Here is a 21,308-nt window from a genome sequence, read left to right as displayed (position 1 = left end):
CCTGATCCAGGGCCTATGTGCCTTAAGTAACTTTTGATCACTCCTTCGAAGCTTCCCTTAAAAAACTTTTTGGTTAAACTAACTTTTTATCATCTCCACTTTCCTATACCATTTCCTCATTATCTACCTTTGGTGCTAGGCTCTCTTGAATGTAACCCAAGTTACAGTGCAAAATTATACTTCAAGACACATGATGCTAATAACACTTGTTACTTCTTCGTGTTAAAACGTGAATGTTTTGTGCATAGCAAAAGAAGTATGAATCCAAAAAAATAATTGTTCACATTTTATCTTCAAGTTTAATATGTCTTTTTTTTCCCCATCACAGCTATTTACAAGTAACTTTGGGGTGCTCCCTTGATTTCAGTTCATTGTATTGGGGGACAGTAGGGCTGCTGGAATGTAGGAAACTGGATGGAATGCAGAAATATAAATAAGACCAATGTTCCACAAACCAAAGTGTAAAGAAAGCCTCCCCAGAAAACAGTTTTATCACAGAAGCACCTGTTTTTGCTTAATTTTTTTTGAATCATATACACCAGAAAACATGATTACCAAGACCTAGAACTACTGCACACCAAAGAGGATAGAAAATAACTCAATATGTATAATATTAAAATAAAGTGTTTAACCACAAAAAAGCAGTAATAAAATAGTTTCCTAATTTACAATTTGCATCCAAAGGATGAATAACAACTCACTAATAAATAATATTTATATAAATATTTTGTATGTCGAAAATAGTTTTTTAAAAGGCAATGGTCTCAAGAAACTTCTTGAAAAATTTGGTGGTGAAAAACCTGATTGTGTCCCCCTCCCCCCACTAAACATGTGATGAGTTTGGTTTTAATAAAACAAATGGCATCTTGCTGCAAAACGGTTGTGCTTGGCGTTTTGGTAATGGCAGTCGGTGGGCATGGAAGGGATGAAGGAGGCTGTAAAAGGCATTGATGTGCTGTTCAGTTCCGACTCCCCAGCTCCCTCACCGGTTCCAAGATAAATACCTGTCAAGTCTTAACTAACGTCCAGGTCAGCTCTGAAAGGTAGAAAATCCTCCCTTAGGCTGAAAACATTTTCAATGCAATTGGAGTCGGGGAACCCACAGGCAGTGGGTGGGAGAGGTTTGAACAGGGAGTGGAGTTCAGGATCCCTGGGGGGAGAAGAGTCTGAGCCCACCCAAAGGAGCCGGGGTGGGGGGTGGTTTCATGTGAATAGAATCTTCGTTACGGTGACATCTAGTAACGCTTGAACTGTAATGCCCACTTTGACCAAGCCTTTCTCTTCAAGGATGTGATGGGGTAGACACAGTTTTTCCTAAAAGGAAGAAGAACAAAACATCAATTTTTAGATGATCAGACTCTTCATTGTAAAGTCCTGCTACATCCTGGATGGAGTTTAAGCTGAGTACTCTCTATAATATGCCTGTTTGATCACCTTGGTCTATGCCCCTTCCCTGACCTGCAGCCCACTGCAAAGACCTTTGCTGTGTTTGCAGAGAAAGGAATGGTTTTTCACATGCGAGAATTGTTTCAGAAAGCCTCCTAATCACCCTGAAATCTGCACTAGATCTAAATATTAGCCTTTTATACTAAATAACTGAGCTCCATAGAGTTGGCTGAAAAACACACATCAAAAATATAACAGCTTCTATTCTGATAAAGCAAAATTGCAAATAGCCTCTAACACATTTTAAAGGAACTCAAATATTCATTTATACTGACCACACACCGTTCTACTGACCATAGACCTTGATTTAATTCATTCTAGTTCCTGCGATCTCTGGGGTACAGGCATGTTGACAGACTGTCCTTCCTTTAATTTTAACTAGATCCCTCAATAGCCTCCCTTTTAAGACCTTCATAAAACTGTCAAAGACACAAGTGTCCCACTCCTGGCTCATGTTGCATTTTTGTTCTTGGGAAATACTGCTCAAGAAAAATAATAAATGCAAGTCACTTCTTGCATGTGGAACCTTTCACGCTCCACACGACAGTTTACAAAAGAACATGAAATAATTTCACACCTTTGTTTTTTGGCCCCGGTCTGACACCATACAAAGCAATCTCCTTCCAGGGTGTGTGTCCCTGGCTGGGAACGGAGCCCACAGCAAATACCCCGTCTTCTCTACCTAAGGATAGTGTGTTCTCCACAGCCCAGTGTTCTTTGTTTCTTTTTTCTTTTCTTTCTTTATTTAATTGACAAGAAAAATTGTACAACATGGTATTTTGATAAAAGTATATACACTGTGGAATGGCTAAATCAAGCTAATTAACATATCTCTTACCTTGAATACTTATTTTTTTGTGGTGAGAACACTTAAAATCTACTCTTAGCCATTTTCCCATATACATTATTATTAACTACAGTCACCATGTTGTACAATAAGATCTCCTGTACTTATTCCTCCTAAGTGAGATTCTGTATCCTTTCACCAACCTCTCCCCATCCCCCCTGACCTTCCCACCCCGCCTCAGTAGCCACCATTCTCTTTGTTTTTGTGAATTTGACTTTTTTTGTTGTTGGCCCAGAAGGCAGAGAATTCAACTTAGATTCCAAATATTAGATTTGTCACATATTAGTGAGATTTACCAGTATGTGTCTCTCAGTGCCTGCCTTATTTCACTCAACATAACAGTCTTCTAGATTTACCCATGTTGTTGCAAATGACAGGGTTTTTTTTTTCTTTTTTTTCTTTTTTAAGGTGGAATAGTGCTGTTTTTAAGGAGAGTTTAAATGGGATCTGTGTCAAGCCCTGGGGCACTCAGCCTTTAGCAGAAGAATCACAGTGCTCTGCACAGGAGGGCTGCCTTCCACGCGACTCGTGCTTGAGGACCCAGATCCCTCTGCCGCCCCAGTGTAGGACTCTCCGTAAGTTAGCACAGATTCAGGCACCCTGCACTGAAAAAGACCTTCAAAGGACATGGCATGACATCGCCAGTAACTTGCTCCACTGTCTCCAATGCCAGTGGGTCCTACACTCTCTCGCCATTTTACTGTCTCCCACCTGTCCCCCTTCCCTAACTTGTGGTAAATTCAGAGAATCTCAGACTTTGACCCAGGCCTGAGGAAATGGCCCATGTCAAAAGAAGACAGCACCATTTTTAACCACGATTTCATGTCACTGCTATGTATCAAAATCGCACTATCTTGTCAATGGCGTATCAGGTGAGCGTGCAAGTTTATGTCAACCTGAGAAAGAATGGGAGGTTCTGTCCGAGCTGTAGCCAGGCTGCTAGGGATGGTGCCCCCTTTTGTGGGACAGTGAAGGCCATCTGCAGGCAGACATCAGCGTCTGGCCTTTCCTGGCACCATCTGCTTGTGAAGTCACCTGAATCTGGCATTGCTTTGCTAAGGAGGGTCCTCACAGGGGCAGGGAGGTGTCTTCTTCATTCTTAGGGCTCCTGCAGCACCCAGGTCTACATCTGGCTTAGCAGCACATTATCAGTGGCTGCTAAGCACAGCTCAGCTCCTGCTGCTGGCATTACTTGGAGAAAGTAGGTGTTCACTTAATACCATATGCTAAAATCAATCCCAAATGCATTAAAGAGTTAAATGTTAAGGAAAAAAACCCAAAACACCCCTTCTAAGAAAATAAAGATGAATATTTAATATTTTCTCTGATATATGGATAGGGAAGGATTTTCTAAGCTAAAAAAAGCAGTATTAAAAAATCACAAAGGAAAAGATCAAAACGACTGATTGCTTAAATACTTAACCCTTCCATGTGTCAAAAAAAAGCCCTCGAATGAGAAGGTAAACAACAAACTGCAAAAAAGTATTCGCATCAAATCACAAAGGGTTTTATATGACATAAACTCAACAAAAGCAGTAAGAAAAACACTAAGAGAGCACTAAAACAATGGGCAATAAATGTAGATAGAAATTTTCAAATGACGGGTTTGCCCAAGGCAGTGGAGCCGGACGGACTCTGTGCTTCTCAACTGCAGTGTTTACTTACGTTTAGTCCTGAATGTGCCTAAACTCTAGTACTAATATTTCCACTGAGCCCAATCTCTATGTACAACATGGCTTTTATGGGGCAAGGTGTCCTGTCCTGACTTTGACGGGATGATGGGAGAGCGGCCCATCCCCCACAGGGAGGGACTGCCCGTGCATGAATGAGCAGGGGCTCCAGGGGTCTCCAGGGTTCTAAGCTGGAGGGCACAGGAGAGAAGGGCTGGGGCCTCCAGAGAGACAGGAATGGAACAGTATCGGGGCCTCTGCCTCCCACCAACAGGACATTTGGCCACTTCACAGATTGAGTTGGGTTATGGTTACTCTCTTTCCCAGGCCCTTATTTTTCCAACCGGCATTTTTCACCTTCCGGGCCGCGGCGCTCCTAAGCCAGGTGCATGGTCTGAGATTCTTCCTCCCACCTTTGCAGGTAGTGATGAGGAGTAAACAGAAGACATAAAAAGGTACCCCTTGCATCCTTCCTGCCTTTTGTTTCATCCAGACCCCTGAAGGAGCCCAGAGGTGCCGTCTGCTGGGGTTGCAGGTACGTAAAGAGACTAGCATAGGAAAAGAGAAACCCTGTACAAGCATCGTAGTTCTGGTTATTTTATCACAGGAAGAGGGGGTGCAAGGAGACTTTGAGGGGAATCACACTGGAGGTGCTGGCTGGAAGGGTGACCAAGGGGAGCTTGCCAGAAATGGGGAGGGTACTGAGGACTGGCCTGAGGCCATTTGCTGTCACACCAGTTGGGACACTGCATCTCCTGCAGGGAGACGAAGTGAGCGTAGAAGTTGGAATGGGGAAGGAATTGCTGTTGATTTATAGTTGGACAAAGGATGACACAGAAGAGAAGAGCCTTCCATGGACCAGGCAAGTGAGGTGGCCTTTTCAGAAGACCCCTTGTACATAACGGACTTACGGGAGAAACAACTGTGCATTTACATGACTTGAAATGGATTTAAGTTGCATTGTTATAGGATCCTAGAGGTTTTTATTGAGAATGTGACAGCAGACTCTTAGCATACCCATGGACCTCCTTCATTGTGTTTCTTTTTAAAGCACAAAGTGGAGTCATGAAGTAGTATCTTGCATAAAAATAATGCTTCTGACCCCAATGAAGAACTCAGGCTTTGTGTTACTTCTCCAATGGCGGAATCTATTAGGTTCCCCTCATTCACCCTTCACCCTTCTGAGCCACAGTAAACGGTGTTAGAAAAGGCAGCAAGCAATAAAGACTAAATGCTAACTTTGAAAAACTTCTTGGGTACTTCCGGTATGTCTAGTACCAATGCTACAGATTTGCATTGGTTATTTCTTTATGACAACTCCGCAAGGCAGACATTAATATCTCCATTTTACAGATGAGAAAACTGAGACAGAGTTCAAGAAACTTTGCTAATGTTACACAGCTGGTAAGTTCTGAAACCTGGATTTGAGCCAAATGTGCTTGATCTTAGAGCCGGGCTCTTTCTATGACATCATGACAGTTCCCATAAATTCCTTAATCAGCAGATGAGTATGTTCAGTCTGTGTTCATGATACAGGAAGGGGTCCCTTGGTCCTCGGAGTTCTTTGATGGCAAGTCCCATCAATTTCAACATCAGGTGGGACCAGCGAATCCTCAACTCAGGGGCAGGGTTGGGTCTGCCACTCTGCTCATTTGGCTTCTCTTCATAGGGAGGGACAGACATCTTGTCCTGGCAGAAAATGCACTTGGGGAATAGGCAGGCTGTCACTGCCTGGCTTTCCTCTTTCTACAGTTTCTTATGCTCCCAAAGAGAGACACGCCTACTTCCAGGCCAACAACTAGACTAAAATGAAGTCACTCACACTAGCACATTTCATTTTGTTCAGTCTGCTTCTTAAAAGTGAAGTCCTGGCACTAAATTGTTTGAGCCTTAAAATAAAACGATCTGTGCATTATCTTAACGTAAGAGAGTTTCGGGTTTCAGCTCTGCCACTGAGGGTCAGTTTCTTGCAATGTAAAATGGAAACACTGTCAGCCTCGTACAGACTGAGGGGATTTCTCGTCACCCCTCCCTGAGTTCTTTACTTTGCAGCTGTGCTACCTTCTAGTCCTTCTGTTCCCTAGAACACTTCATTCTCCACACACACCTACCCCTTCACTATCCTTTCTCCCTCCCCTCCCCCTCCACCTGGGTATTCCTACACCTCTTACTAAGTCTCAGTGTAAGCATCACTGCCCCAGGGAGCCTTTATGGTCCCCTTTCCCTGTGTTTTAGAGAATCCTACACCTGATTTGAGACAGGTCCTTATCACCTGAATTCCTTTTCATTTGTCAGATCAGGGGCATGCAAACTATGGCCTGCAGGCTTATTCAGCCAGCAGCCTGTATTTCTAAATAAAGTTGTATTGGCACATGGCCATGCCCATTCATTTATGTATCATCTATGACTGCATTCATGCTGCAAAGGCAGAGTTGAGTAGTCCCAACAGACTGTATGGCCCGAAAAGTCTAAAATATTTACTATCTGGTCCTTTACAAAAAGCTTGCCGACTCCTGGTATAGATTGTAAGCTTTCTGGGGACAGGGCCATGTGTCATGGTCACTTTTTTATCCCCAAGACCTACCACTGGGCCTTGCAGAGAGTGTTCATTCAATACTTGAGGAATGAATGATTGAACATAGAATGAAAACAGTTGGAGTGAGAAGCCAAGGAACTGGACTCTGACAGTCTTAAAGAAGGGGAAAAAATGCACATTCTATATACCAAATTGATTTTTTTTTTTTAATTTTCTTTTTAGAAACAGGATCTTGCTCTGTTGCCCAGGCTGGAGTACAGTGGTGTGAACATAGCTCATTGCAACCTTAAACTCCTGGGTTCAAGTGATCCTTCCACATCAGCCTGCCAAGTAACTAGGACTACAGGTGTGTGCCACCATGCCTAGCTAATTTTTCTATTTTTTGTAGAGAGGAGGTCTTGTTATGTTGCTCAGGCTGGTCTTGAACTCCTGGTCTCAAGCAATCCTCCTGCCTCAGCCTCACAAAGTGCTGGGATTATAGGCATGAGCCACCTTGTCCAGCCTTGATTGCTTATTAAGAACTAATTTTGAAATCTGAAGCCTATTTTTAAAAACCAAATCCCCTGAAATAAAATCATATTAAAATAGTTTTCACCTAATCCAAAACTACTTTCAGACTCCTGAAATTTTAAAACATCATCCTTACTCTTTCTTCACAGGTAAAACACCCTTTGTCCTTATGACTCAATCAGCCTTCTATGTGAATTTTAGAGAGATAATCTAATCTACTACACACTCATTTTAATTTCTTACAAACAAATAGCATTGGGATACCAAATCCCTTTATTTATCCACTCTCACTGATGAATTTTCTACTCAATCATCTTACTTTTGGGTTCTGTGGGGCCCCTTTCCACCAGCCCTGTTTCATAAGTGTCTCTCCCAAAGGACGACAAACCAGGAATCCATAAATAGAAAGCACAATTATAAATTAGTTGTCACAAATTTGAAAAATCTTGACACTGAATGGAGTTGCCACCAGTTGAAGAAGATGGAGACAAAGAAGACAAATGGCTATTTCAAAGAGAAAATGTAAATAAATACTCGATGCTTTTTATCTAAGACACTGGAAAGTACTGAAAAAAATGATGTTTCTTGTGACAAGGATATTTAATAAGCAAAAAAAAAAAAATAACATAACTACATCCCTGACCACCTCTCAGACTCTAAGCAGGTCAGCCCTGTATCCCCGTCAAGCAGCAGGGAGCTCATTAGCATAGGTGCTGGTGCTTACCCTGGAGGAGAACCACAGAGAGGCTTAATATTTTGATCAGAAATTAACGGCTTGGCAATGGGCAGGACAGTTCATTCAAAGTTTTGCCTAAAGGGCTCAATTAATTGTGTTCTGCTAGTTACCATACTACTTAATGAAAAAATATCATCCAATAAATCCCAAGAAGTGCAGCACATTAGGCTACCGATAAATTAATGACATGAAAAGTGAAAGTGCATCCAAAGAATACTTTGGGGTCCAGAATTAAAATATAAATGTATTCTAATATGTCTTTTAATTTAATATGTTTTAGTTGAACTATGTCAAGTCAATACTGAAAAATAAATCTAATCTTACACGATTGTTCTACTCAGTTTTTATTGATAGAATTTTCTTCAAAGTGGCAATTCAGGGGAAAAACAACCAACCAGCGACCATTAAAGGGAAGCCTCAAAGCGCTGCAGAGTTAGATGAAAATGCTGAGCGCTACTCTGGATGTGCATCAATAAATGTATCAATGGGCTGATAAAAACTTGGAATAATCACCGGAAATGTGTTTATTAAGCAACTTATGGCTCAGGGTGCTCGTTAGACATTGTACAAAGGGATTTTATTGTGTTACAGATTGAAGAGTACAAGATAGCACCAAGGGCAATTCCGTACATCTGCGGGTTATTTATACACAACTGAGGTTAATTAGATAACTTCCACATACCCTGTATTTCACCAAGCAACACAAAGGAGGAAAAAGCGCAGATAACTCGAGATAGTATCATGTAAAGAATGTTTCCTGTTAGAAAATCTGATCTGATTTAGCAGCAAGGAATCTTTACAAATACATTCTTCTAACTAGGTGGGCTTTCCACATTTTCAAGTCCCTTAGATTCATGAAAATGTTCAGAAAAATAAGAGTATCTTCTGTGTAGCCATGTATGAGGACTCTGTGCATCTTAATAAACTAGAAATTTATCTTTAGGAACTCGACCATCTCCCCAACCTACGAAACAGTATTTGGCAAATAAGCTGTGAAATGAAGCACAGTGGAGGCTGGTCTGACCTTGGAGCAGGGCCTTCTCATATTATAAAAAGACATCCCCCAAATCCAGGAATATCCTGGCCTAGATAAGATTCTAACTTTTTTCCCCCTGCTAATTACAAACCGATCACATTGCTCCAAAAGCAGATATAGTTGATATATACTCCTTTAAGCTGACTTAAAAATAAAGCAGTTTGCCAGTTAATGCCATTGGAAATGAACGATTAAATGGACATTTCAAGTAATAAGAGAAACTACATTCTTCTAAAATAAGAGCAATCTTCTCATTGACTCCTATCAGAGTAATCCAGGCCCAGGACCTAGAATGTTCCATAATATACCCATGGCTTTATTTGAACATAAACACAGTCAAATACATCACATTCTGGACCTGCAGTTATTATGTGATGTAGCAGAAAAGCAAAACGATCCAGTACATTATTCAAAAATAGAAATCCCTTCTGGAAAACGCTTTCCTAAGCGCCTCAGAGTACACATAACGAGGAGTAAGTAAAACTATACGGCACCTGGAGTGTAAGCGACACGCTCCGGGCGGCGCCCTAACAGGCTGCGCGCATCCTCCCGCCGCGCCTCTTCCGCACCGGCGGGGGCGCGCTCAGGCAGGACGTGCGCGCACCCCTTGCAGGAAACCAGGAGGAATCCAACTGAATGGCTGGCAAATCAGTCATTCTCCAGATGGTTTTTCAACTCTTCAATAGTGGTATTATTAAATACTTTAATAGATCTTACTGGGCCAAAATGTTGGCCCTCCTCTGCAAGGCGCCCCTCTACAGCTCAATTGCCCAGTCCCGAATTAGGATCCCTGTTAAATACTGACCCGAAGGAAAGACTTCCATATGCTAAATCCTGTCTGCTCCAGTCCTAGAGCCCTGCTCCCCTCTGCCTAGAACCGCGTAGGTAGCACTGCTGCTGGCACTATGTCACTATGTGGACGGGGAAGCACGGGGTGTGGATACACTTTGCTGTCACTGTTGCTTTTCAACGAGAGAAATTATTTAAGGGGAACAGCATTCTACAAAGTTTGTGCTTCTGGAAAATCTGATTTGTGAACGTTCAGCTTCAAAACTCGAGAGATCACTGAAGAGATGACAGAGATGGAAGCTGGCAAGGCAAAGGCTCGAATGGAGGAAGGGCCCTGCAATGGATCAGGGTGACAGAGCAGAGCGTTTGGATGCGCATGCAGACGTTATGCGGACAGAGCATTCCAGTGGTAAGTGATATAGACCAGCACTATAAAGAGAATATGGACAAGACAGAAGCCTATAAGGTCCCTGGAGCGGAGGGCAGAAGTTGGTTGTGGGGCTTTCTCCCCGAGTGCCAGCAGAGTGTCAACAGTCTTTCGAATGTGACGAAAATCCAACTGCAGGATGTCATACGGAGAGCAGAGGTCAGCCTATTCCGAGGGCAGCCATTAGAACAGAAAGAGACAGTGCATACAATTAAAAATACACAGAAGAACAGCTGGAAAGAAGCACACATTTTTGGTTACTAGCAAATGGCAGGAGTAACCCCTTATTTCAAGCAGGTAAAACCCTTTCCAACATCAAAGATAAATTTTAATCCATTACAAAAGAATACCCAATGTGTTTTACACGAATAGGCAAAGAAATCCTTCAGCCACGATCTCACTATTGAGGAACAGCGTGTTCTGCAAGTTATACATCATTCTGGAATTCAAACAGTTTTAATATTCAAGTGGTATCATGTGCTCACCAGTGGCATAAATATAAGGGGTTTTCACTTGGGACATTAAGGACTTACACTTACTAAAGGAAAAAATATAAACTTTAAAATTTAATCTCTACTCTGGTACAATGAATATTATACCTTGGTCTATGTACAATGAATATAAAGTATTTGTCTCTGAAAGTTAACACACACACCTAATTTATTTTTGCTTTAGGATTGTTGACAAACTCTGGGAAATGCTAATCCTAATTATGTTTCTGCATGTGTCAAAAAGTACATTAAGTTTCAGAGTGTTGCAACTACACATTAGCCAAAAATCTAGAGGAGGCTTCTCTGATGTGCAGTTAGTACAAAAGTACATCCCCACATAGGATTATTATGTAAATTCCTTCGCCACTTTACAGGCATGTTGCAGGCAAAGACTTCCATGTTTTATCTACTTGACAATTACCATATAAGGAGGCAGAACATCTACTTTATCAACTAAATGCAAAACTAAGATGCTTAGTCTGCTGAGTTGACCTCGGACAGCCTAACTACTGTCAGGAAGCAATTTTCTGATATGCTGAATTCCTGAAGCACAAATGACCGCAGCTTAAAATTAACAGTGATTATGACTGTTATGTCGGTAAGAAAGAAAAGCTGTGGTTTTGTTTCCAAATTAAATAAGGAGTGAAAATATTTGTGACATATTTCATAAATGCAGGTTTATTTTCAAATTAGGCAAGGCATCTAACGTATATATAACATATATCTTTTACATGCTTTACTACAACAGTGCTCTTTATTTTAGCGTCACTGCTGAGCAGATACAAATCACAGAACAAGTGGAAGATGATTCTAAATTAGAGGTTTTGTCTCACTGTATCCTTTGAGGTTAGCTTGATGCCCTCAGGTAAGTAGGAATACAGCACTATCAGATGGCTGAATAAGATTAAAAACATTCTAATTTTATTTATGAAGGTAGAAATACTCTTAACATAAGATTAATAAATCACGTTATGTGTATTCAGATCTTGCATCGTTTCTCAGTGGATTTGGAGAAACCAAGCTACCACTGTTAGAGTTCTCCCAAGAATTAAAACGACTACACATAGACTGGATTTCAGTGGGAGACAGATGCTGGTTACAGATTAATAGGTGAGCTAAGAAAAGTTTTCTATTGCAATAATTATTTTTAATTGCAATGTTTTGCTTGATCAGTGAAATCCAAGCAAAGCAGACATAAAACAGAAGGCTTATATGCAAACAGAAATGTTATTTTCACAAAGGTGGTATTCTCTTGTTAAAAGCAAACCATCCTATCTTCAGCAAGTATTTCAGTACATTTCCCAGAATATGTCTGGTCTGTTCCCTGGCTACACCATCAGAGAGCCAGAATGAGATCAGCTTTGCAGTTTTCAGTAGGACTCTCCACATGGAGGCAAGCAACACAGACTGTCCTGGGTTCCCATCCAGGGAACAATTGCATGATGCCACAGGTTCTGGGCTCAATTGAAGTGGGTAAGACCTAGAGTCATAGCCCATGGTGGTTGGCTTAAATTAAATCATGATCTCTCAAGAAAAAGGAATGAATCTAAGACTGTTTGGTAGACAAAAATCTGAATCACCATAATTAATGTGTGGAATGTGGGCTGCTGTGGCCATCTGAGAACTGCTCTGTGATTCAACTCCATGTCACATGGCCAATAGTCACATCCAGTCCTTGCAATGAGGCCGTGATGCAAACCAGGGCTGAAATTCTTAATTTCTGACCTGGGATGTTCTGACCTTTGTGCTTCCCAAAATTTGGCCTTACTGAGAGGGACTTATTATTTCTTTGTGAAAATTAAAACTGGAAAATACTAAAAAGGAAGGAAAATCAAGAGGCAAAATGTTACCATGTTTTTACAGAGCATTTGTGATTACTGGAAGGCATTTGAAAAATACAGTTAATTCAGACTTGCCAGAGGCAAGTGCAGATGCTAATTCCCATTAGAGTGAACAAATATCACAATTTTGAGAGGTTAAATGATTCTCTTCGAGTGCACCCAAGAGTGTGTGACCGATATTGCTATTAAAGATTGCCTCAGGTTTCCCAAACACTGTGGACACAAACAGAAATGTAGACAAATTTGGCAACAGGTCTAGTTTTTATAGGAGTTCTGGGTATACTACAGTCTAAATTCTAAGGGCTAACTGTATCTAAAACAAAAATTTTATCTAGAAATTTGGAACATATTTAATTTATTTAAATATAATTTTAATTTTAAAAGTCAATATGCTTATAAAGTATTTTTTAATCTAAATTATCATAGCATAGCAATGTTGATGGTCATTATGAAAATTTAAAATCTAATTTTGTGACAAGGTATAATATAATTTGGCAGAGAGAGGAGAGAAGGGGTGGAGGAGGATTCCCAGTTTTTTCCAAATATATGACAACTATTTACTAATTTTATGGACTTAGAGGATAACTTAATATTGGTATGCTAATTTATTTGGAAATGTAATTTAAAAGTTTTTTAAGATGCTGCTTCTAAAATGATTTATTCTTGAATATGCACATAGGAAAGGCTGTCGGACCACTGCTGGGAGGTGACCAGGAGGCATACACCTGGGAAAGGATGCTAACATGAACAGTGAACACATGCTAGCTATAAAAGACGCAACTGATTTTATAAGCTAGAGATTGGCTCTTTTTTAATAAATTATGAGTTAAAAAATTTATGTTAATGAAATAACCTGTCAGTCTGTACCTCTGATTTAACCAATAGAATTTAACCTCAGAATTAACCAATATAAATGGAAAGTTAAATCTTATAATAAGAATCTCATCCCTCCCAAAAAGTGTGAGTTATGATTTAAATGAATACTGAAGTCATTGATTTGGGGAAGAAAAAGAGGCATAAGGCTCAAAGAGGATAAAGAATTTGTTTCTTCTTTTTTCAAGATTAAAGGCAAAAAAAAAAAAAAAGTAGACTCAACGTACAGGCCATCTTTCAATAACAAAAATTTTTGATCAGTTACATATGTATAATTTCCTGAGCTCTCAACAACAGGTGTAAAGTAGGAAAGTTATTACTATTACTTTCAAATATAAAATGTCATTGTAAAACACAACAAAAATGCAAATATGAAAGGTACTGAAAAGACGAAAAACTCTGCCATAATTCCAGTTATATCCACACAGTCATCGTTCGCATCTGAATGTACATTAGGATTTTATTTTTAACTCCATTTGGCTGCTGTGGAAGCTGAGGGGCACCAAGTGACCTATCCTTGTGCACGTGGAATGAAAACCTACCTCCTACAGTCTTGAAAACCCCCAGGCAGCGCAGACAGGCAAGCTGCCTTTAATTCTCTATTTTCTCTCTAGAGATACTAAGGACGATGAAGGGCTGGCAGCTAGACAACAATGTGCATTTCCATTCTAAGTCCCCTCCTCATCTAAAGAGGGCAAGTCTGTTAAATTAAAGACCTTAATCCTCAGAGGTCTGAGACCAAGACTCCTGTTTAAAACTGAGTAGACAAATTTCCCTGAAGAACCAATTAAATATGTTTTTTCATACTTTTGATGCTTCATAAATTGGAGATCTCTCTCAACCTAAGAGAACCTTAACAGCCCTAAATTTGGATCCATCTGGAAGCCCCCAGTAGCCACTTGTGAATCTGCCACACAGATGTTAGTTAGAGGTCAGGCATGGCCAAGCTGACCCAGAAAAGGCAAAAGAAGCCACTGTATATCCATAAAAAACATCCTGATCCCAAGGCCTAATTGGAATCAGATTCTTAGGTGATATAAAGAATGTATCCTGAAGAATGTGGAAGCCCACCAAGGCCTGTCTTCAGGGCCAAGTTGAAGCTTACACCAGCGGTCAAAGACAGCTGCACAACGTGACCAGCAGGCGTTACCACCACAAAGGGATGTGGAGTGGTGCTTTACGCTGCCTGTAATTCTGAATGCAGCCAACTCTGTGAAGCCACATTAAAAATAAGTCACACCAGAACCCTTCTCTCCTACCCTACTGTAAAGAGCAAGCTTAAAATACCACTGAGAGATAGTCTCACCCACTAATCTCTATTTAGTCACTATTTATTCATTGACTTTAGGTGCTATGCTGCCACATCCTGCTTGACACATTTCCTGGATATTAGAGAAACCACAGGGTGGTCCTGTGGCTCTGGCTGCTGAAGCACAGACAAATGTTTCATAAGCCTTGACCCACCCCGGAGCAAATATCTGGGGTTGTGTTCATGGGACTTCTAAAGAAAAACGGAGTAAACTATAACACTCAAAACAATTTTAAAATTGTTTCCATCCCATTGTATGACTTTACATGTAATAATCTAACTAAATCTGCTCAGCTACTGTATTCCATCTATACGAACCTGATAAAATTATACAAATTGCTGACCCTGACTTTGGTTTGTCGTTTCAAACTGATTCTATTACAAAGGGCAACACACACAGGCTTAGGGCACAGCTGTGACTCTTCGATATCTGTAGGACGATTTATCATTGTCAATTAGATATTCAGCTTAGAAAATGAAGAACTCAAGGTCTCCATAGCTTGTGTGTATGTGTAGATAAGTTATGGATGGAGAAGTGGAAAAAGCTTGCAAATTAGAGGGAATTAATTATGCTGATTACTGGAAAAATCAATGAATATTTTATTACCCAAATATTCTTATTGATGCAATAAGAAAAAGTAATGATATAGGTCCTCTGTTTTTTTTAGGTACCAGTCTTTAAACATGTCTAATTGTAGATGGAGAATTTCTGTAGATGGAGAATTGTAGATGGAGAATATCTTGTGATTCAATTATATTTTTAGTGTAAATCATCAATTGTACTGTGACACACCTACACTCAAACATCAACCCCCTCTAAGTAGTGAAAGAAGTATAAATATCTAAGGGGGAGGAAGTCATCTGATCCCTAACTTGGTGTTATGTTCCTAGATGAAAACATTTCTTCATGCATTCTGAGAAATGAAAACATGCTGTTTTGCATATGTAGGATGATTTGCCAATTGCTTTCCAGTTGGGAATTTCTGATTTTATACAAATTTTCCTTATTTATTTTAAAATTCTCATTAAAGAAATTCAACTGTTAACAGACTTTTCCAGTAGCAATAAATCTAAAGTAACTCTAGTCACAAGTAAAATGCTAGTGGATTATCCGTCAGGATGGATATATATGTACACGTACAAGTACACAAACACATACACACACACAGAGAAAACCTGAAAATCACCTAAAACCTTAAAGATAATTTCAAAAATATCCTGAGTGATATACTTCTTATTAAGCATAGTTAACTGGGTCATTGGCAAAAAAGGTCATTCATACTCCTTGTATTTCAACCTTTTTGGGAATTACGAGTTGCCTATTTGTGCTAGGGGCATAATTCAGAAATTATGATAAATTTTGCTCTGCATTTTTATGGTAATTTAATTTCCTTTTCCCCATCTTAAAAGGAAATTGTAATTACCAGTCTTTACTCACAATAAAAGGTAAAGGGCATTTGCATTTCATTTTGTAGCACTGTAACCCAAAAAACATTGATGAGTTTTAAAAAATTGCAGGGGGTTAGGTCATAACTCATCAGTGCTTTTTAGCACAGACACGAATAAGGCATCATCTGAAGCTTGGTCTAAGAGTTTTGATTCACACATGGGAAACCTTACTAGCCCATGACAGAATCAAATCATTAGAAAAGGTTTGTAAGTGTTTTCACACTTATTCAAAGCCAAGACTGCATATGCAATATTAAAATATATACACATAATATAGACACACAGATTAACAATGTTGAAAGCAGAATTGATCACAAAGACATTTAGTGTATTATGTAAAAATTACACTCTTTTAAAAAATGAATTTGTAAGTTTCTTTTATTGATACAGTTCTGACTTAAAGATATTTTAATAATAGTATCCTTTTCCTCAAATAAGATTTGAAGCCTACCACTAACCCCCACCTTTAAATCCCACTAAGCTAAAAAAAAAAAAAAAAAAAAGAGGAGGAGAAAGGAAGGAAGGAAAAAAAAGGAGGAAAGAAAGGAAAGAGAGAAGGGAGAGGGAAAAAAGCCTCTGTTAATTTCAATAACTAACTCCTGTCGCTGAGTAGAATTATACTGAAATGCAATCCTTTCACATGCTCAAAAATAATACCGTGTAATAGATTTTTTTATATCACCCCAGGGCATTAGGGAAGATAGAAGAAATCGTAAGAAATACAGTTTCCATCCATTTCTGTTTATCACAATGATGATATACTTCTCAGTCATATGGTTACCCCCAAATTCTAAGTGAATTGGCTCATATCTCCCTAAGAAATCATTTTATGTTCTAATAGCAAACTCTTTAAAAGCCCCCAAATCAACCATCTGCCTGAGGCTGAGGCTGGGGCTGAGCTTAAGAGATGAAAAAAGTGGCAAACTATAGCCAGGCTGCTACAAGGAATTGCCAATTGGGCCTTCAGCAAACTAAAGGAATAAAATGTAAATGCAAACAGTCAACAAACTATAAAGCAACATATAAACATTGTTATTATTAAAGATAATACTTAATGATAATACTAACTATAGTATTTTCCGTGTTGATTTTTTTGACTCACATACCCAAAATGCAACTACAGAGAATGAAAATCAGTGATTCATAGGCAACTACAGGTCTTCGCTTAAGATCTTGGGATAAGGAAATCATCAACTCCAAAATGTCACCCCGTGGAACCAGCTCACCTGCAGCCTCAGCAATGTCTGCTCTCATAGAATCAAGCTGATTAATTTTTTTTTCAAGTTTGGAATCTCACATTTACTTATTTTCCCTTTTTCCTTGGAATTGAACATACTACATAAAGCCATTTTAATTTTACTACAATAGATCAATTTAAATTAAAATTGTACATATTTATTCAATATTATTCTTTAAGAAAGCTTGAGAGTAAAAAAATATATAAAGCTTTACATCTATTCAATGGTTCAAACACATATATTAAATATAATTTTTACTAAAACATGGATATTTGAACTAAGTTTGATGTTACCTCTGGCACTCCTAATTTTCGGCATGCTTCCAAAAAGTTTTCCACATTTCTTCTGCATTTGGCCATGCTAAGTTTGGGCTATAAATGCAAACACACAGAAATAACATAGTGTTAAAACACACACCATTTTATTAATAGGTCAAATTTTAACTTTTCTAAATGGCACAAGTAAAACATGTTTATTGGAGAAAAAGAAAATAATATGTAAGCAAATAGAAGAAAACATAAAATTACTAGGAAACATCCATCTAGTGATAAAGACTGTTAATACTTTGGGTTGTATTCTTCCAGACATTGTGTGTGTGTGTAAGCATACATAGATATATATACACATATATGCATGTATATAGATACATGTATCTGATGTTTATACACTGATAAATACTATACAGTTTTCTGCACACATATGTATATATGTGTATACATATATATAAAATGTGTATACATATATAAAAAAATACATACACTATATATATATATACACACACACACACATAAGTTTTTACGGGATCATACTATTGTGTAACTTGCTTTAGTTCACTTATAATACACCATAAACATCACCGTTCCCCATCAACAAATATATTTCTACGTATAGGGTTTCAATTTACCAGGCCAATTAATCTCCTTCCCACCAAAGCCAGTTAGGAAGAGATTACATCAAAGTGAACAGTGATGAAAATGGTCGATGTTCAGGACTTCACCAAAAGCTTCTCACAAAACCTTGGCTGCATATGACCTCTAAGGTGTGGGGTGGGTAACAGGTACATCTAATTCATACAGTATAATTTTTATGTGGTAAGCTTTAAACACCTTCCTGCTGTATTTTAATATTCCCCCGTTAGTTTCCTTAAAGCTAGGAGCATACACGATCCCAACAGTGTAGGTGTAGGAGCCATGTGTTAGAAAGACTCACCTCATCCTGTTAACAGTGAGAATGAAGTGACTCTTATTCCATCTTACAGGGGCACAAATGAATTATCAAAATCTAAATTTGTAAAGGGTTTACTTAAAAAAAGATGGAAAGGACTCCTCCCTCTCAAAGGGAAAGAAAGCCTATTGTCATATACAACAATTTAGTTTGAAGTCTAAACAAATACTTTCCATCTTGGCTAGAGAGGAAGTCTCCCTTCACATGAGACCTACAAAGGCGTGACAAGCAGCTGCTTGGGAGGCTTTGTTCACCCCCCTACCCACGTCTTAGGACGAGACCATCACGAAGCCTCGTGCAAACAGGAGGAACAGACCTGAGGAATGCGACAGGAGGGTAACAGAAGTGAAGATCGTGGACCTGTCAGACAGGGTGTCAGGGCATTTGTCTCTCTGATCCTTCCCTTCCTTCATCTACTTATGATTTAGGAGGGTCAGTTCTGAAACTCCAAAGATGCCCCACATCTTTCAAAGTTCTTAGGTCAGCCCAGAAGAAATCAATGCAAAGTGTGTTTCAAGCCACAGAAAGACAATTTTCCATCTTTGGGAGTGAGGGAGGGCCTCTTCTAAGATTCTTGCTAGCTTCAGGTAGAAAAGTGCTTGTGACAAATGCAATGGCTATACATAATGAGTGCGATGTGCACTCTCTGGGGAATGGACATGCTTGAAACTCTGACTCGGGTGGATGGCGGGGGCGGGGTGGGGGGCATGGGCAATATACATAACCTGAACTTTTGTACCCCTATAATAAGCTAAAATAAAAAAAATGCAATGGCTAGAGGTTCAACCTCACCATTGGTCAAAGAATCAAAAATTATACCAATTACACCAATTGAGATGCCATTGGTTTGCTTATCAAATTGTTAAAGACCAAAGAAATCCATTTTTCTAACAAACAGCCTCTTAGCATATGGACGATCATAGTGATTCTGTTCAACACTGTATTCCCTCAGCTTGGCATGAAAAATGGACAATATCAGTTTCATGGATGAAGAATTAGAATGCTTAATGCTGGCCATAATAACGGCACTCTAATCCAAAGCCAGCAGTGAGGACAGAATGGTATTTCTTGCTTACTCTGTGTCTGTACTATACTTGGTGCTAAAGATACAACTGTGGAGACAAACGAGATCCTCATGGTCACTTAGCTCCAGTGTAGCTGGAAACATTAGTAAGTTAACAAAATTATAATGTAATATAGGCTAGTTCTTAATGTGATGGGGTTGCTATGATGGAAAACAAACAGAACAAACGAGGAAACGCAGCCGTAAGGGGTCACGAAGGGCCAGCCTGCCGCGGACACCGAGGTGGAGGAGAGGAGGGCGCTGGCCGCGCTGGAGGGCAGGGGGGATGTGGAAGGCGGGGAGGGCGCAGCGTCCCCCGCAGAGGGAGCAGCCTGTGCCCAGCCCAGGGCAGAGAGCAACGGCACCGTCAAGAGACAGCAGGTTCTAAGGCTGTGACCAGGTGGCTGGGCCTGGTCCCAAAGGGCTTCCAGATGCTCACTAAAGAATTTTTTGTAAGTGGACATTTAGCAACAAACTGCATTCCTAAAACGGAAAACTGCAGAGAAGTAGGTTCAAGATGGCTGACTCGATGCAGCTGCCTCTCCCACGGAGCGGATGCAAAACAGCAAGCAGGTATTCACCTTTGGCTAGATCGCTACGAGACAGGAATGGGATTCAACAGAGAAGCGAAGGAAGGCACCAGAAGCAAAGGAGAGAGAAGTGAGGCAGGGTCAGAAGTGCCTGCACACTCCCACTGTGGGCTGCACATTCCTGGCTGCAGGAGGGCCCCTCCACTCTCCCGGGCCTCCGGACTAACACAGGGAGCTGCCCAGAGATTGTGCGGTGGCACTGCTCTGGAGCGGGACACAGCGAGGTCCTGCAGGCTTCTGAGCCCTGAGTGCTGCAGCCAGTGCCACTCTGAGATCCCAGACCCAGAGCGCTGCAGCGACCTGGGGCCAGAGCTGCATCCTCATCCCTGCTGCCTAGTGGGGGGCAGTGTGGGGGGAGAGAAGCTGGGCACTGTCATGTGCTCCAAGGGCAAATATTGCTGCTGCTGCTGCTCTGCTGCAGGACACAGGAGCAAGCAAACCCCAACAGCCTGCCCTGCCCCTGCCTGAGTTTTCTGCAGTGGCCCGGGGACCAGCCTGCCCCTCCACACAAACATTCCCCGGCACCTGGTTGGGCTGTGACAACCACAGGGGAATGGGAGACTTGGGAAAGCAGCTGTGTTTCCGGAGTTCTGAACTGCAGGGCAGGCTGCCCCAAGGGGTCTGGGAAGTGCCGCAAGTGCCCTTTAGAACAGGGCAGGGCCGAGTGGGCGCTTCACTGCACCAGAGAGCACCTGGCTGGTGATCCGAAGTTGTCTGCATCCCTCTAACTAGAGACATGAGTGCAGAGACAAGCTTGTAGGGTGGGAGAGTGTCCCCACCCTAGAGCAGAAGCGGCACTGGAGCCCGGGAACGGATGTGGGGACAAGGACCTCCCCTCTTCCAACTACCCAGTGTTGCAGACATAGCTGCCTCTGCGCCCAAGCATGAGCTTTTGGCACGGGTGAGCTGTGGGTTGGCCAGTGCTAGGCTTGCAGGGGGACACACCCCCAACAGAACTCTCCACTCCTGAGTTCTGTGTGGAGGGTGCTGCTTATGTCCCTCCCTTCAAGAACAGGCAGTGTTTTTGCAGCTGTCCTGACCCAGAAATCTCAGCCCTTGCGTCTCTACATCACTGGGTCCACAGCCAGCGCTGCCTGGCAGCCACTTGGACCACAGCGGCTTTGTGGAACCGGTGAGTCTTTTTCCTGAAGAATGAATAAAATATACAAAGGTGTATGGATACACGATTCACGGTGTCCTTTTACACCTTGCGACATGTTCATTGTACATTCA

General features: G+C 40.8%; 1 protein-coding gene across 2 annotated transcripts in view; it reads right to left on the bottom strand.

Annotated features, from left to right (window-relative positions):
• Positions 1-279: 279 nt before the first annotated feature.
• Positions 280-21,308, bottom strand: part of LRCH1 (leucine rich repeats and calponin homology domain containing 1) — a 167,100-nt gene continuing 146,071 nt past the window's right edge. Inside the window, exons 18-19 of one of the 2 annotated variants that reach the window (XM_045567279.1) lie at positions 17,492-17,569; positions 280-1,314 (exon numbers count right to left, since the gene is read on the bottom strand). In XM_045567279.1, the coding sequence (XP_045423235.1) occupies positions 1,204-1,314; positions 17,492-17,569 (189 nt within the window). In that variant the 3' untranslated portion in view covers positions 280-1,203. Of the gene's footprint in view, positions 1,315-9,865; positions 10,163-17,491; positions 17,570-21,308 lie in introns of those variants that run through there. The other variant, XM_045567280.1, reaches the window with a different exon arrangement.

Source organism: Lemur catta, chromosome 13, assembly GCF_020740605.2.
Source record: "Lemur catta isolate mLemCat1 chromosome 13, mLemCat1.pri, whole genome shotgun sequence".
Lineage (NCBI taxonomy): Eukaryota > Metazoa > Chordata > Mammalia > Primates > Lemuridae > Lemur > Lemur catta.
The sequence above is the reverse complement of the archived record's forward strand: the minus strand, read 5'-3'. Positions and strand labels throughout refer to the sequence as shown.